Source organism: Electrophorus electricus, chromosome 11 (genome assembly GCF_041902795.1).
Source record: "Electrophorus electricus isolate QZ-2024a chromosome 11, ASM4190279v1, whole genome shotgun sequence".
In the NCBI taxonomy this organism is placed as follows: Eukaryota; Metazoa; Chordata; class Actinopteri; order Gymnotiformes; family Gymnotidae; genus Electrophorus; species Electrophorus electricus.
In genome coordinates, this window is record NC_137507.1 from 29,765,001 (window position 1) to 29,780,000 (window position 15,000).

The window sequence follows — 15,000 nt, forward strand, 5'->3', positions numbered from 1 at the left end:
ACGCTGCTCCCGTGACAACGACACTGTCTCTATGACAACGACGCTCTCTCTCTCTGACTTGCTTTAAGTACTGTATTTAGCCACTAAAGACTTCAGCTTGGTGTGGCTTGACTGCCTGTTCTGGAAGCTGCTCCACATTGGGGCAGTCCTGTCTGCCCGTGCACACGGCACAGAGAAGGTGGGGCATGTGAGTAGAGGGAGGGGCTTTGAGGGAGGGGTTTTGGAAGTAGGGGCTTTTTGGAGACTGGTTCTGCTTTATATCGGCAAGGCAGAAGAAGGACCCGCCTTTGTTTCATAAGTTGTTAATAACAGGTGTGACCCTGTCCCAGCTACGCAGGGCACCCAGCGCTGCTGTGAGCCCTCTCTCAGCTTTAAAGGGCTTGTTCCCGAGGATGAGGAGAGAGTCGTCTGGCCGCTCTTCCTCGTGGTGTTTATGAGACAGCTGGTTCACAAAGGGAGTGTGAAGCTTAACGTAGCGCTTGGAGCAGGCTAAGCATTCGGAGCTTCTGCGCCGATCTCTCATCCGCGAAACCCAAGGAAGAATTCGAATCGGCCCTTGGCCCAATGACCTGACTCAGCGCACCAGTGAGCGCTGTCCGCGCAAATTCCCACCCCTCTCATCCCTGCATGTAGTCCACACCCGACGCCTGATACATGCCATTGGTAGTGCTGGACTGAGCTGGATCAGGATCTCAGACCGTAGTGTGACTGTGTGTCTCAGACCGTAGTGTGACTGTCTCAGACCGTAGTGTGACTGTCTCAGACCGTAGTGTGACTGTGTCTCAGACCGTAGTGTGGCTGTGTGTCTCAGACCGTAGTGTGACTGTCTCAGACCGTAGTGTGGCTGTGTTTCTCAGACCATAGTGTGGCTGTCTTAGACCGTAGTGTGACTGTGTGTCTCAGACCGTAGTGTGACTGTGTGTCTCAGACCGTAGTGTGGCTGTGTGTCTCAGACCGTAGTGTGACTGTCTCAGACCGTAGTGTGGCTGTGTGTCTCAGACCGTAGTGTGACTGTCTTAGACCGTAGTGTGGCTGTGTGTCTCAGACCATAGTGTGGCTGTGTGTCTCAGACCGTAGTGTGGCTGTTTCTCAGACCGTAGTGTGGCTGTGTGTCTCAGACCGTAGTGTGGCTGTGTGTCTCAGACCGTAGTTTGGCTGTGTTTCTCAGACCGTAGTGTGGCTGTCTTAGACCGTAGTGTGACTGTGTGTCTCAGACCGTAGTGTGACTGTGTGTCTCAGATCGTAGTGTGACTGTGTGTCTCAGATCGTAGTGTGACTGTCTCAGACCGTAGTGTGACTGTCTCAGACCGTAGTGTGACTGTGTGTCTCAGACCGTAGTGTGGCTGTGTGTCTCAGACCGTAGTGTGACTGTCTCAGACCGTAGTGTGGCTGTGTGTCTCACACCGTAGTGTGACTGTCTTAGACCATAGTGTGGCTGTGTGTCTCAGACCATAGTGTGGCTGTGTGTCTCAGACCGTAGTGTGGCTGTTTCTCAGACCGTAGTGTGGCTGTGTGTCTCAGACCGTAGTGTGGCTGTTTCTCAGACCGTAGTGTGGCTGTGTGTCTCAGACCGTAGTGTGGCTGTGTGTCTCAGACCGTAGTGTGGCTGTGTGTCTCAGACCGTAGTGTGGCTGTGTGTCTCAGACCGTAGTGTGGCTGTGTGTCTCAGACCGTAGTGTGGCTGTGTTTCTCAGACCGTAGTGTGGCTGTGTGTCTCAGACCGTAGTGTGGCTGTGTGTCTCAGACCATAGTGTGGCTGTGTGTCTCAGACCGTAGTGTTTCTCAGACCGGCTGTGTTTCTCAGACCATAGTGTGACTGTGTGTCTCAGACCGTAGTGTGGCTGTGTGTCTCAGACCGTAGTGTGGCTGTGTGTCTCAGACCGTAGTGTGGCTGTGTTTCTCAGACTGTAGTGGGAGGACGTAGTGTGAGGACATCCAGCAGTCTGCTGTCCCCATTTTTAAACCACTCCTGCATTTCTATGCGATGCCACCCAATCCAGCCGTCCTTCGCTGATCCGTTGCTATGGCAACCCTCTCTGCTGTGCTCCCCCCACTTCTCCCCATATCTCCCTCCCTCAAAAACCTCTGCTTAAACTGTTGCTATAGAAACAGATGTATTTAAAACTATATATATATATATATATATATATATATATATATATATATATATATATATATATATATATATATATATAAAAATTAAATATGGAAGAGTGGGGGGAAAAAATAAGCAAAAATTGATAATTACCACTATCACCCTACTAAACACCACGCAACTGCCACCACCCTACTAAACACCACCCAACGACCACCACCCTACTAAACACCACCCAACCACTATTACGCCATTACACACCACCCAACCAACACCACCCCAGTAAACACCACCCAACCAACACCGCCACCACCACCCTACTAAACACCACCTAGCCACCATTAGCCCACGTACACTACACACTGCGTGGTGAAGGGACTGAGAGATTAGAGAAACCACTGAGACAAATGAATCATTTCATTAGACTGCATGCAGATGACAAAGCAAAAGATATCACTGTAGACCTGTAGATGTCCCCCTTCCTGTGTGTGTGTGTGTGTGCGTGAATGCATGTATGTTTGTCTGCATGAATGTGTATTTCTGTGTGTGTGTGTGTGTGTGCGCGTGAATGCATGTATGTTTGTGTGCATGAATGTGTATTTCTGTGTGTGTGTGTGTGTGTGTGTCTTTGCAGGGATGGTGAACACCTGTGTTCTACTTACCTGTTGGTGCATGTGAGCGATGACTGTTGTCACGGGACTGCTGCACTTTTACAGATCTGACCAGCCGCAGGCTATGCACACAACACACCGGCCTGCACCGCTTGGCACGCCAGAGAGAACGTCAGTGCACAGGTCCACACCAGTCGCTAACGGCAACAGAAGAAGTGACCTCGTCCTCACTAGCTTTGCCAGTTTTCAGATTCTGACTGTCCTGCCAACAGTGTTACAAGCACTGCCTGTGTTAGCTATGTTAGCTAACGTTAGCACCGCCTGCACGGGCTTCAGGACCGCCAGTCACAGTGCCTCCTGTCCTCTCCAGACAAGACTCTGTTTCAGTGCTGCTGGTCCTCACCTCTGAGCAGAAACTGGCTTCATCCTGGTAAACACATGGACCCAGACAGGAGCTCTACCTGTTGATGACTGTGATCACCACGTCACTCTGGAACTTGCTCAGCCGCCCTCTTACATTCAGCCAACAGAGCGAAAGATCTCTAGCTAACCACACCGTCAGCGTGAAAACCAATCACTCACAAACAAGCCGGTTTGGTTCAAGCCGGTTTGGTTCAGTCCTTTAATTAATGACTTGGACATTCTTTTCATCTGTGAAACCTGGCAGCAACCAAACAACTGAACACCACCCAACCACCACCACCACTGAACTTCAAGGGACTGAACTTCTCCTTCTGGGTACAAATGCCTCTCTAAACCTAGGGAACACTTCAAGGATTAGTCTGTTTCTAGTGTCAGTTTTCTAGACATTAGGTTTGAATTTCTAGCTACTAGGTTTCTTAGCACTTCTGTAGTTATTGATCTACAGACCACCTAAGTCACAGTGTAGTGAACTTGCTTCAGCATTTCCCATCTGTCCTAAAGTCCTGCCGCTTGCAGAGCTAAATGTTCATATGAGTTCTCCACACTGCTCTGGGATGGCAGAACTTCTGGACTGTTGTGATTTTCCCTCTCACACGCACAAACACTTTCATGACGATGTCTGCACTACTGGCGCAACATCACTCATCCTTCAGGTTTTATGTCGGTGGTGTCTAATCACAAGATCATCGAATTTAGGTTTGATGCTCCAGTGCCAAAACAATGCATGAAAACTCTCATATCGGACTTCATCATCTGTTTCTTCCTGCTGTAACATTTAGTTTCCAGCTTTAAGAGACATTTCTCACTTTGAATGTGTTTGCTCCCCTGATATCCAGTGCCCTTCCCTCCACACATACAGCCCCCCCCCCGAGCTCAGAGACACCAACGCCACCAGCAGACATCTGGAACACGTAGACAAAACAACCAGCCTCACAGTTCACATCTTACATTTATAGCATTTATCTGATACTTTTATAGCATTTTTATAGCATTTATCTGATCTGATATCCAAAGTGACTTACAATTCTGATTGAACTCAACTTGAGTAAATGAGGGTTAAGGGTTTTGTTCAGGGGCCCAACAGTGGAAATCCAGCAGTGGTGGAACTTCAACTGGTAACCTTCTGATTACTAGTCCAGTATCTGAACCACTGAGACACCACACATACACACAAACACACACCCACACCCTACACACATCCATCTCACAATGCACAACCTTCTGATTACTAGTCCAGTACCTGAACCACTGAGACACCATACACACACCACACCACACACATGTAACACACACCACACACCCTACACCATACACACACCACATCACACATACACACACCACACCAAACACACCCCCTACACCATACACACCCTACACACATCCACCTTACCATGCACAACCTTCTGATTACTAGTCCAGGACCTGAACCACTGAGACACCATACACACACCACACCACACACATGTAACACACACCACACCCAACACACACCCTACACCATACACACCCTACACACATCCACCTCACCATGCACAACCATTCCTGATGTAAACAAACCCAACACACATTTCAAAACAGTCAGCAAACTTGTTCATCCCCATCTTCATCTTCATCCTCATCTTCATCCTCATCTCCATCTTCATCTCCATCCCCATCTCAATCCTCATCTTCATCCCCATCTTCATCCTCATCTTCATCCCCCATCTTCATCTCCATCTTCATCCCCCATCTTCATCTCCATCTTCATCCTCATCTTCATCCTCACCTCCATCTTCATCCTCATCTTCATCTCCATCTTCATCCTCATCTCCATCTTCATCTCCATCTTCATCCTCATCTTCTTCCCCATCAGACGCCTTTGAAGGTTTTCTTCAGTTCTTTCTATGTGCCCAGAGCCTCCATCTCCCTCCGCTGTTTAGCCTCCGTCAGCCTGCACTGACACTGCAGCTGTTTCCTTCCTCGGATGTACTCTCACTCATCCTGGATATACAGGAATCCATCAGCTTCCTCTGTACATCCGGCCCCTTAATCACGTCTTAAAGCTCATCTTCCTGTCCTGTACTCCTGTCTTCAGAACGCAGAACGCAGCTCTCTAGTCTCCGCTGAAGGTCAAAGCCTGCGCAGATCAGCTAGCCCCGGTATTCACCGACATCTTCAATCTCTCCCTGACGCTCGGTATCATCCCGTCCAGCTTCAAGTGGTCCACCATCGTCCACGTCCCGAAGAAACCTCGACCCTCCGACCTCAATGACTACCGCCCTGTCGCCCTCACTTCAGTCGTGATGAAGTGCTTTGAAAAGCTAGTCAGAGACTTCATCACATCTTCACTGCCAGCCTCCATGGACACACTGCAATTTGCATACCGCCACAACCGCTCCACTGACGATGCTCCACACTACACTGACTCACCTGGACGAAGGGAGGGGAAATTATGTTAAAATGCTATTTGTCGACTACAGTTCAGCATTTAACATTATCATTCCCTCCCTACTCACTACTAAGTTGGGAGATCTAGGACTGCATACATCCCTGTGCGACTGGATCTCCAACTTCCTAACAGACAGACCACAATCAGTACGGGTGGGCAACTGCGCCTCATCCACCCTCACCCTCAGCACTGGAGCTCCTCAGGGTTGTGTCCTAAGCCCCCTGCTCTACTCACTGTACACCTACGACTGCACAGCCACTTCCAGCTCTAACATCATTGTCAAGTTTGCTGACGACACCGTTGTCGTGGGTCTGATCTCGGACAACGACGAGAGGGCCTACCTGGAGGAGATTAAACACCTGGAAAACTGGTGCCAGGAAAATAATCTCCTCCTAAACGTCAGTAAGACAAAGGAGCTGATCGTGGATTGCAGCAAGAAGCAGGAGCGGCACTACCAACCTGTGAGGATCAGTGGAACCACGGTGGAGAGAGTAGATAGTTTCAGGTACCTTGGTGTTCACATCTCGCAGGACCTGTCCTGGTCCCACCATACCAGCTCCCTGGCAAAGAAGGCTCGTCAGCGTCTTTACCACCTCAGACGCCTAAGGGACTTCAGACTGCCCTCCAAGGTACTGCGGAACTTCTACACCTGCACTATCGAGAGCATCCTCACGGGGAACATCACAGTCTGGTTTGGGAATAGCACCAAGCAGGACAGACAAGCACTCCAAAGGGTAGTGCGTTCAGCAGAGCGCATCACTCACTCGGAACTTCCTGACCTGCAGACCACCTACTACAAGCGGTGCCAAACCAAGGCCAGGAAAACTGTGAAGGACCCCACCCATCCCAACAATAGACTCTTCTCTCTGTTGAGGTCAGGGAGGCGCTTCCGCTCCCTGAAGGCCAAGACAGAGAGGCTGAAGAGGAGCTTCTTCCCACAGGCCATTCGGGCCCTGAATCAGGGAAACTGATAAACTGTGGGGACCACCACCACCACCACGTAACATGACTGTATATCTGTACATCTGTATACATAGATTTAGATTTATACTCAATTAACCTGTTACAACAACTGTAGATATGGTATTATACAAAAATGGATCTGTACATTCTGTAGATTGTGCATATATATACTCAACCATATACATTGTACATTGTGTATATAATCATAATATACATATATTGTACATACATTGTTAATATATTTTGTACATACATAGAATATATATATTTATCTGCATATATATATATTTCTCTATGCACCCCTGGTTCTCTTCCTCAGTTTGGACAGAGCACTCTCCACCATTTCACTGCGTGTTATACTGTGTATGACTATGTATGTGACGAATAAACCGAACTTGAAGGTCTGCACACTTTGAAAACTGCCACTGTTCCTCCAAGTTCCTCCAATTCTTCAAAACCCACCCTTGATACCACTGACCTTGGCAATTCCAACCCGTCTCTAATCTGCCCCTCTTTGCTGAGGTATTAGAAAAGATAGTAACTTCACAACGACAGGCGCACATGCATCACAGTACAGAATGGCTCTTTACGGGACGCTCATGATCTCCACCCTGCACATACTGCTCTCATTAACATTCTACTCATTTTAAACCGTCCTGCTACATTCGAGAACAGTAACATTTTACTATTGTGTCTCGGCTCTTACTTGGGTGTCCACGTCACTGCCGCAGCACTTCAGTTCTGTTGGTAAATTAAAACCTCACACTATTGCAGTTTATCACGGTGTGCCTCAAGGTCCTGCTGTAGGTCCCCTTTTATTTCTATCTATACGCTACCCCTTGGATCTATAACCTGTAATGTTGGTCTTCTACATAAGTGATTCAAAGATCTATGTCACTACTCAAGCACCGCCATTTTCCTACCCACAAACCTACTAAAACCTTTACAGAACTTTAAACCTACACATTATCACATTTTCTGCAGTTGAACGCTGACACAGCAGAGGTCATGCTGATAGGGTGTAAGACTTTTCTGGCTGAGACTGTGACCCCTGACCTAGATACGTTCACAGGAACTCCCTCCACTACTGCTCGTGTTTGTCTGTCACCCCACACTTTCTGTTCAGTCACAGATTTGTCTTCTACCACCATCGTATCGCTCAATGCTGTGTTTATCTCAGCGTTCATGATACTGAGAGACTGGTTCATGTTTTCATTACTTTGTGACTTCAATATTAAACTCACTCATGTATGACCAGTCTCCTCTCCGAAGCCTCACTGGCTTCCAGTTACAACACGTATGCAGTTCAGAATTCTCATCACATCCAAACCACGTTATGGACCTGCTCCTCTCTACCTTGGAGAGCTACTGGTTTCCTCATCTCCAGCTCACGCAGATTCAGACCTCCTTTGTCATGCCTCGTCACTGTATGACTGGCAGGTGTAGTGTTTCCTGTTTTATATCACAACTCAAAACTCAGTTGTTCACTCTGTGGTTTTCTACTTAGTGTTGGTTTTATTGTTTTTTACTGGTTTGGTTTTTTGACAGTATTTTTTTCTGACAGTTTTTCCTAATATTGCTAATCACGTTTCTTTTTCTGTAAAGCATCTTTGAGTCCTTGAAAGGGGTTCAACAAATAAAACTAATAATAATAATAATAATAATTCACAATTCAGGAATCTATATTATCATCCTATGAAGAGATCCACACAGATCAACAAAGCATTACATACACATACCCACACATGCACATATACACATTACATACATATAGACATTACACACACAAACACACACACACACAAACACACACACACACAAAAAACAAAAAAACAAAAAAACAAACACACATATTGCATAAAGAGTAAAGAGTAAACACACATGCACACTCTATTCATGACTCAGATCGAATCCTTCAAAGAGTGTGTGTATCCAGCCCGACTGTCTGGTGGTTGTGACCTCTGTTGACCCCTACACATACCTGACTGCTTTGGGTTTTTGCTTGAGGTTGAAAACTTGAACTTTAGACGTGTGTTTTAAATTTGGGGTGTGTTATATTTTTTATGTTCTAATTCCCTCCTCTCTCTCTCTCTCTCTCTCTCTCTCTCTCTCCCTCTCTCTCTCTCTCTCTCTCTCTCCCCTCTCTCTCTCTCTCTCTCCCTCTCTCTCTCTCCCTCTCTCTCTCTCTCCCTCTCTCTCTCCCTCTCTCTCTCTCTCCCTCCCTCTCTCTCTCTCTCTCTCTCTCTCTCTCTCTCTCTCTCCCTCTCTCTCTCTCTCTCCCTCTCTCTTTCTCTCTCTCTCTCTCTCTCTCTCTCTCTCTCTCTCTCTCTCTCTCTCTCTCTCTCTCAGTGAACTCAGTGTAGAGTCATTATCTCCTGAGGTGAGCTGTTCTCTAGCCGCGTTCCTGAACATCACAGCTCATCCAGTAAACATGGCAGCTTTACCAGTGTCACTTTTTCTCTTTCACATCTCACCTCACCGCTTCACTCCAGACAACTTTCTACACCAGACAGCTGTAACACAGATTTCTCTCACCAGCTCAGCAGGGACATTCCATTCCACCCAGTGTGAAAGTTGTCTAAAATCCCAGTAAGGCTTTAACACCCGGTGTCTGGGAGCCATTTACACCAGTTACGCCTGGTTACCATAGTGCAGCTATGCCTTTACAGGCTCCTAAAACACAAGCTTCTCCCATACATAATCTAGATTCTCTCATACATAATCTAGATTCTCTCATACATAATCTAGATTCTCCCATACAAAATCTAGATTCTTCCATACATAACCTAGATTCTCTCATACATAATCTAGATTCTCTCATACATAATCTAGATTCTCCCATACAAAATCTAGATTCTTCCATACATAACCTAGATTCTCTCATACATAATCTAGATTCTCTCATACATAATCTAGATTCTCCCATACAAAATCTAGATTCTTCCATACATAATCTAGATTCTCTCATACATAATCTAGATTCTCTCATACATAATCTAGATTCTCCCATACAAAATCTAGATTCTTCCATACATAACCTAGATTCTCTCATACATAATCTAGATTCTCTCATACATAATCTAGATTCTCCCATACATAATCTAGATTCTCCCATACAAAATCTAGATTCTTCCATACATAACCTAGATTCTCTCATACATAATCTAGATTCTCCCATACAAAATCTAGATTCTCTGGCTAACTCCAATTCCAATTCAGATTCCAAACATGGGCACTTTTATACACACACACATACACACATGCTTATACACAGTCACACACACACACACACACACACACACACACACACAATACATACATACATATATATCCATATACACACTCACACATTGTTTTGCATCGGACTAGTGCTGAAGTCAAACCCCACACAAATAAACTATGCACTCCTGTTGCAGTCTTGCACATTATCCTACTTGCTGCTAGATTACTGTACTAAACCAGCACTGTACTCTGAACTGTTCTGGCTGCTATTGCTGACTGATATGTTCAGGGTAGCATGTCACTGACTCCTATGCACAACTCACTTTACATATGCCCAGTACTGTGTACTGCACTAAATAATTGCAATGTCTACTCATTTTGTATTTGTCCTGTTCTGTATTTATTATTGTTTACTTAATGTTTATTTAATGACATTTTTGCACTATATTGGACTGTTTGCACTTGTGTAGCATGTTGTCTGTTGCACTGTTGTTTTGTGTTGCACCATGGTCCTGGAGGAACATTGTCTCGTTTTTGTTGTGTACTTGTATATATCTGAAATGACAATAAAACCTCTTTGAACTTGAACTTCTCTCATGCAATCTAGATTCTCTCATGCATAATCTAGATTCTCTCACACGCAATCTAGATTCTCCCACACATAATCTATATTCTCTTACACGCAATCTAGATTCTCTCATACATAATCTAGATTCTCCCACACGCAATCTAGATTCTCTCATACATAATCTAGATTCTCTCACACGCAATCTAGATTCTCCCACACATAATCTATATTCTCTTACACGCAATCTAGATTCTCTCATACATAATCTAGATTCTCCCACACGCAATCTAGATTCTCTCATACATAATCTAGATTCTCCCACACGCAATCTAGATTCTCTCATAATCTATATTCTGTCATACATAATATAGAGTCTCTCATACGTAATCTAGATTCTCTCATACATAATCTAGATTTATTCTTACTTTCTATCATAGAGTCCCATTTTTTATGTAAACATAGTCCTCACACACACAAGCACGCACGCACAAGTGCACACACACACACACACACACACACACACACACACACACAAAGGTTATTACTGGCTATTCTGCAGGTCCTCAAACTCCAAACCCTGTTAAAATATCAGTGTGTTATCACGGTAACTGGTAAATGCACTGGGCATAAGGTACTACACAACCTGCATGTTGAACCATTCCAGTTCATGGCCACGGACATGTTCCAGTTGGTATATTTGGACCCGTTTGAGCTGGTGGGCGGAGCTAAAACAACAGTGCTTACGTTGCAGGCCACAGAGGAAGAGATGAAAGAATAACAGCGCACTAATGAAAAGAAAGCAATGTTTTCCCACCCTCCTCTCCTCCCTCTGCCCATCACGCCATCTCTGCCTCAGACACACTTGTTCAGCAGCCGTCTGCTGTTCCTCTCTGTCTGCTCATCCCTCCATCCTGGTGTGTCTCATTTCCTCACGCTCCTCTCACTCCCAGTCCGTCATTACACAAACTATTTGACTCCTTCCATGGCACAGAATTCCCCTCCTTTCAACTACTCTCTCTCTCTCTCTCTCTCTCTCTCTCTCCATCCCTCCTACGCCATCTGTCTCACATTCTCTCACTTTTTTACTATACAGACAGTTCTACAGAGAACAGTCAGTTAGCCAAACGCTGAGACGAATCCCCAGAAAACACTGAATATACACACCAGTCAGATTAGACGTGGTCAGAACAGATGTGGGTCGGATTAGATGTGGGTCAGATTAGACATGGTCAGAACAGACGTGGGTCATATTAGACGTGGTCAGAACAGACGTGGGTCAGATTAGACATGGGTCATATTAGACGTGGTCAGAACAGATGTGGGTCACATTAGATGTGGGTCATATTAGACGTGGTCAGAACAGACGTGGGTCATATTAGACGTGGTCAGAACAGACGTGGGTCATATTAGACGTGGTCAGAACAGACGTGGGTCAGATTAGACATGGGTCATATTAGACATGGTCAGAACAGACGTGGGTCATATTAGACGTGGGTCATATTAGACGTGGTCAGAACAGATGTGGGTCACATTAGACGTGGGTCATATTAGACGTGGTCAGAACAGACGTGGGTCATATTAGACGTGGTCAGAACAGACGTGGGTCAGATTAGACGTGGGTCATATTAGACGTGGTCAGAACAGACATGGGTCAGATTAGACGTGGGTCATATTAGACGTGGTCAGAACAGATGTGGGTCAGATTAGATGTGGGTCAGAACAGACGTGGTCAGATCAGACGTGGGTCATATTAGACGTGGTCAGAATAGACGTGGGTCATATTAGACGTGGGTCAGATTAGACATGGTCAGAACAGACGTGGGTCAGATTAGATGTAGGTCAGAACAGACGTGGTCAGAACAGACGTGGGTCAGATTAGACGTGGGTCATATTAGACGTGGTCAGAACAGACGTGGGTCAGATTAGACGTGGTCAGAACAGATGTGGTCAGAACAGACGTGGTCAGAACAGACGTGGGTAATATTAGATGTGTGTCATATTAGACGTGGTCAGAACAGACGTAGGTCAGATTAGACATGGTCAGAACAGACGTGGGTCAGATTAGACGTGGTCAGAACAGACGTGGGTCAGAACAGACGTGGTCAGAACAGACGTGGGTCAGATTAGACATGGGTCATATTAGACGTGGTCAGAACAGACGTGGGTCAGATTAGACATGCTCAGAACAGACGTGGGTCAGATTAGATGTGGGTCAGAACAGACGTGGTCAGATCAGACGAGGGTCATATTAGACGTGGTCAGAACAGACGTGGGTCAGATTAGACATGGTCAGAACAGACGTGGGTCAGATTAGATGTGGGTCAGAACAGACGTGGTCAGATCAGACGTGGGTCATATTAGACGTGGTCAGAACAGACGTGGGTCAGATTAGACATGGGTCAGATTAGACATGGTCAGAACAGATGTGGGTCAGATTAAACGTGGGTCATATTAGACGCGGTCAGAACACACGTGGTCAGAACAGATGTGGGTCAGATTAGACGTGGGTCAGATTAGACGTGGTCAGAACAGACGTGGGTCAGATTAGACGTGGTCAGAACAGACATGGGTCAGATTAGATGTGGTCAGAACAGACGTGGGTCAGATGACGTGGGTCAGAACAGACGTGGGTCAGATTACACGTTGGTCTATCTGACTCCTAATCTCTTCACCTCACCTCCTTGTCCTTTGTGGGAGGTGCCGGTAGAACCTGCTCTATAAACAAGCTTGAACCTAATCTATTTTTACTCTATTTTTACTCTGTCTTTTACTCTGTCTTCAGCCTTCTCAGGACCTCCTCAAACTCTCCAATTTACTGAGGCACAAATGTGGGTCATGGAATATCACACCTTCTGTGTGCTCCAGCAATCTCTAGTGATGTTCTTGGAAGAGATATTCCATGCAAGATCAACACAATGTGTGTTGTAATGTGTGTATGTGTGCGGATCAGGATCTTAGCAAACGCCTGGTGCACTGTTACCCACAGATGACACAAAGACACTGCTCGAGGGAGGAACGGTCGTAGTAAACAGGTGCAGTCGTGTCACACATGTTCACAGAGGTGCGCTCGCTCACCGGAACATTTCATTAAGGCGCGTGAAATAAAGAACCAGCAGACGTCCTCCGCCCAACAAGTGCTCCTTTGTTACGGCCCCGGCTTCCTGTCCGCCGCTACACGCTCCGTTTGGCGAGGCGAACGGCATTCCGACACTCGCAAACAAAGGCGGACCTCATGCACGGGGCTGATATTCGTGCGTTATCTGACGCGCCGTCATCTTACTCACACCGTAGGGGGGAAACCGTGTTTGCGCACTGACGGCGTACAATAGCGTCCCGCGCTCCTCCAGCTGCAAGGTGTGCAACACGAGACGTGACGACTGCACGCGAACGCAGAGGCGCGAGAGCTCGTAGGCAGCTGCGACTGCCGCCCCTGCTACGTGTTCACTCGTAAAATCACTGTCACGAGTCCGCGCTCGAGGTGGCGTGATCCTCGGCCACCACGCGCGAAGCACAATCGTGCGCGGGACCCAGTGAGTCGGCACGAGACTCTTTTACCCCCGGAGTCACGGGGGCTTCGCGCGCTGGTGTGGCTGGAGACGAGCGCGCACAAACGCGCCCAGTGCTTCATCCTCTGTGTATTAACGGAGGAAGACATTAGGAATGCGGATCTAAAACAGACTCTCATTAACGGATTACACTTTGAATTCAGAATAGAATTAAAGGTCATAATATGCCAGGGCACAAGTTCTCTCTGTCACACACACACACACACACACACACACACACACACACACACACACACACACACACACACACACACACACACACACTATGTCTGAGCTAAATAATAGCCTGAATGATAGTTGGATGGCTACAGCCTGAAAAAGATCGTAACATAATTTAATCCAGGAGTGTTAATGACAAACAAACAGAAAAAGGACAGAAATAAGCGTTATTTTGGACGCCAGCAAACATGTTATGTATGACGTGAAAAGGGGATCTCACGTGGGTCTCTTACCTTTGTTCACGTTAATACCGATGGCCAAAGTTAATATCCAAACCCAAGCCATGGTTGAGTGGCGTGCGTGCAAATCCGTGCAGTCGCACGCGTCCGTTCCACCGCTGGTGGAGAAAGCATCAATGAATCAGTTCATCGGGTCAGACGCGGCTCTCCGGGACCGTAACGTTGGATCCTCCAGCTCGTCACACTGCTGCTCGTGCCAGATGTTCCATTCTGCCGCGTCTCGTTCTACACATTGTACGTGTCGCGTGCAGTCTCCTATGCTTCGGTCGCTCGCGTGCTCGCGGTTTCGTTCCTTTCCTTCATTAACGAGACAATTCCTCAGAGCATATTCTCTCTCTCTCTCTCTCTCTCTCTCTCTCTCTCTCTCTCTCTCTCTCTCTCTCTCTCTCTCCCTCTCTCTTTCACTGTCTCTCTCTCTGTCTCTTTCTCTCACGCAGTTTTCCATTATTCCGAAAGGTAACAGCGCCGTCAACTCGCTAGTGGCGGCGCGCGGTACTGCATGCCGTCCTTTGGTGCCTCTCAATGTCAGAGCAGGAATATGAGCGATAAATATGCTTAACGTTTACTGGAAACGACGTGCCTATGTGTGAAGGACGGTGCTGCCTAGAGTAGCTATTGTATCTACAGCCAGCGTTGATATTAAGAAACTGGAGAACGAACTGAGTT

General features: G+C 46.7%; 1 protein-coding gene across 3 annotated transcripts in view; it reads right to left on the reverse strand.

Moving 5' to 3' along the window:
- The window catches only part of kirrel1b (kirre like nephrin family adhesion molecule 1b), a 61,357-nt gene extending 46,676 nt beyond the window's left edge, over positions 1 to 14,681 (reverse strand). For all 3 annotated transcript variants that reach the window (XM_081722831.1, XM_035528434.2, XM_035528433.2), the window contains exon 1: positions 14,329 to 14,681. In XM_081722831.1, the coding sequence (XP_081578957.1) occupies positions 14,329 to 14,380 (52 nt within the window). In that variant the 5' untranslated portion in view covers positions 14,381 to 14,681. The remainder of the gene's footprint in view (positions 1 to 14,328) is intronic.
- Positions 14,682 to 15,000: the final 319 nt, after the last annotated feature.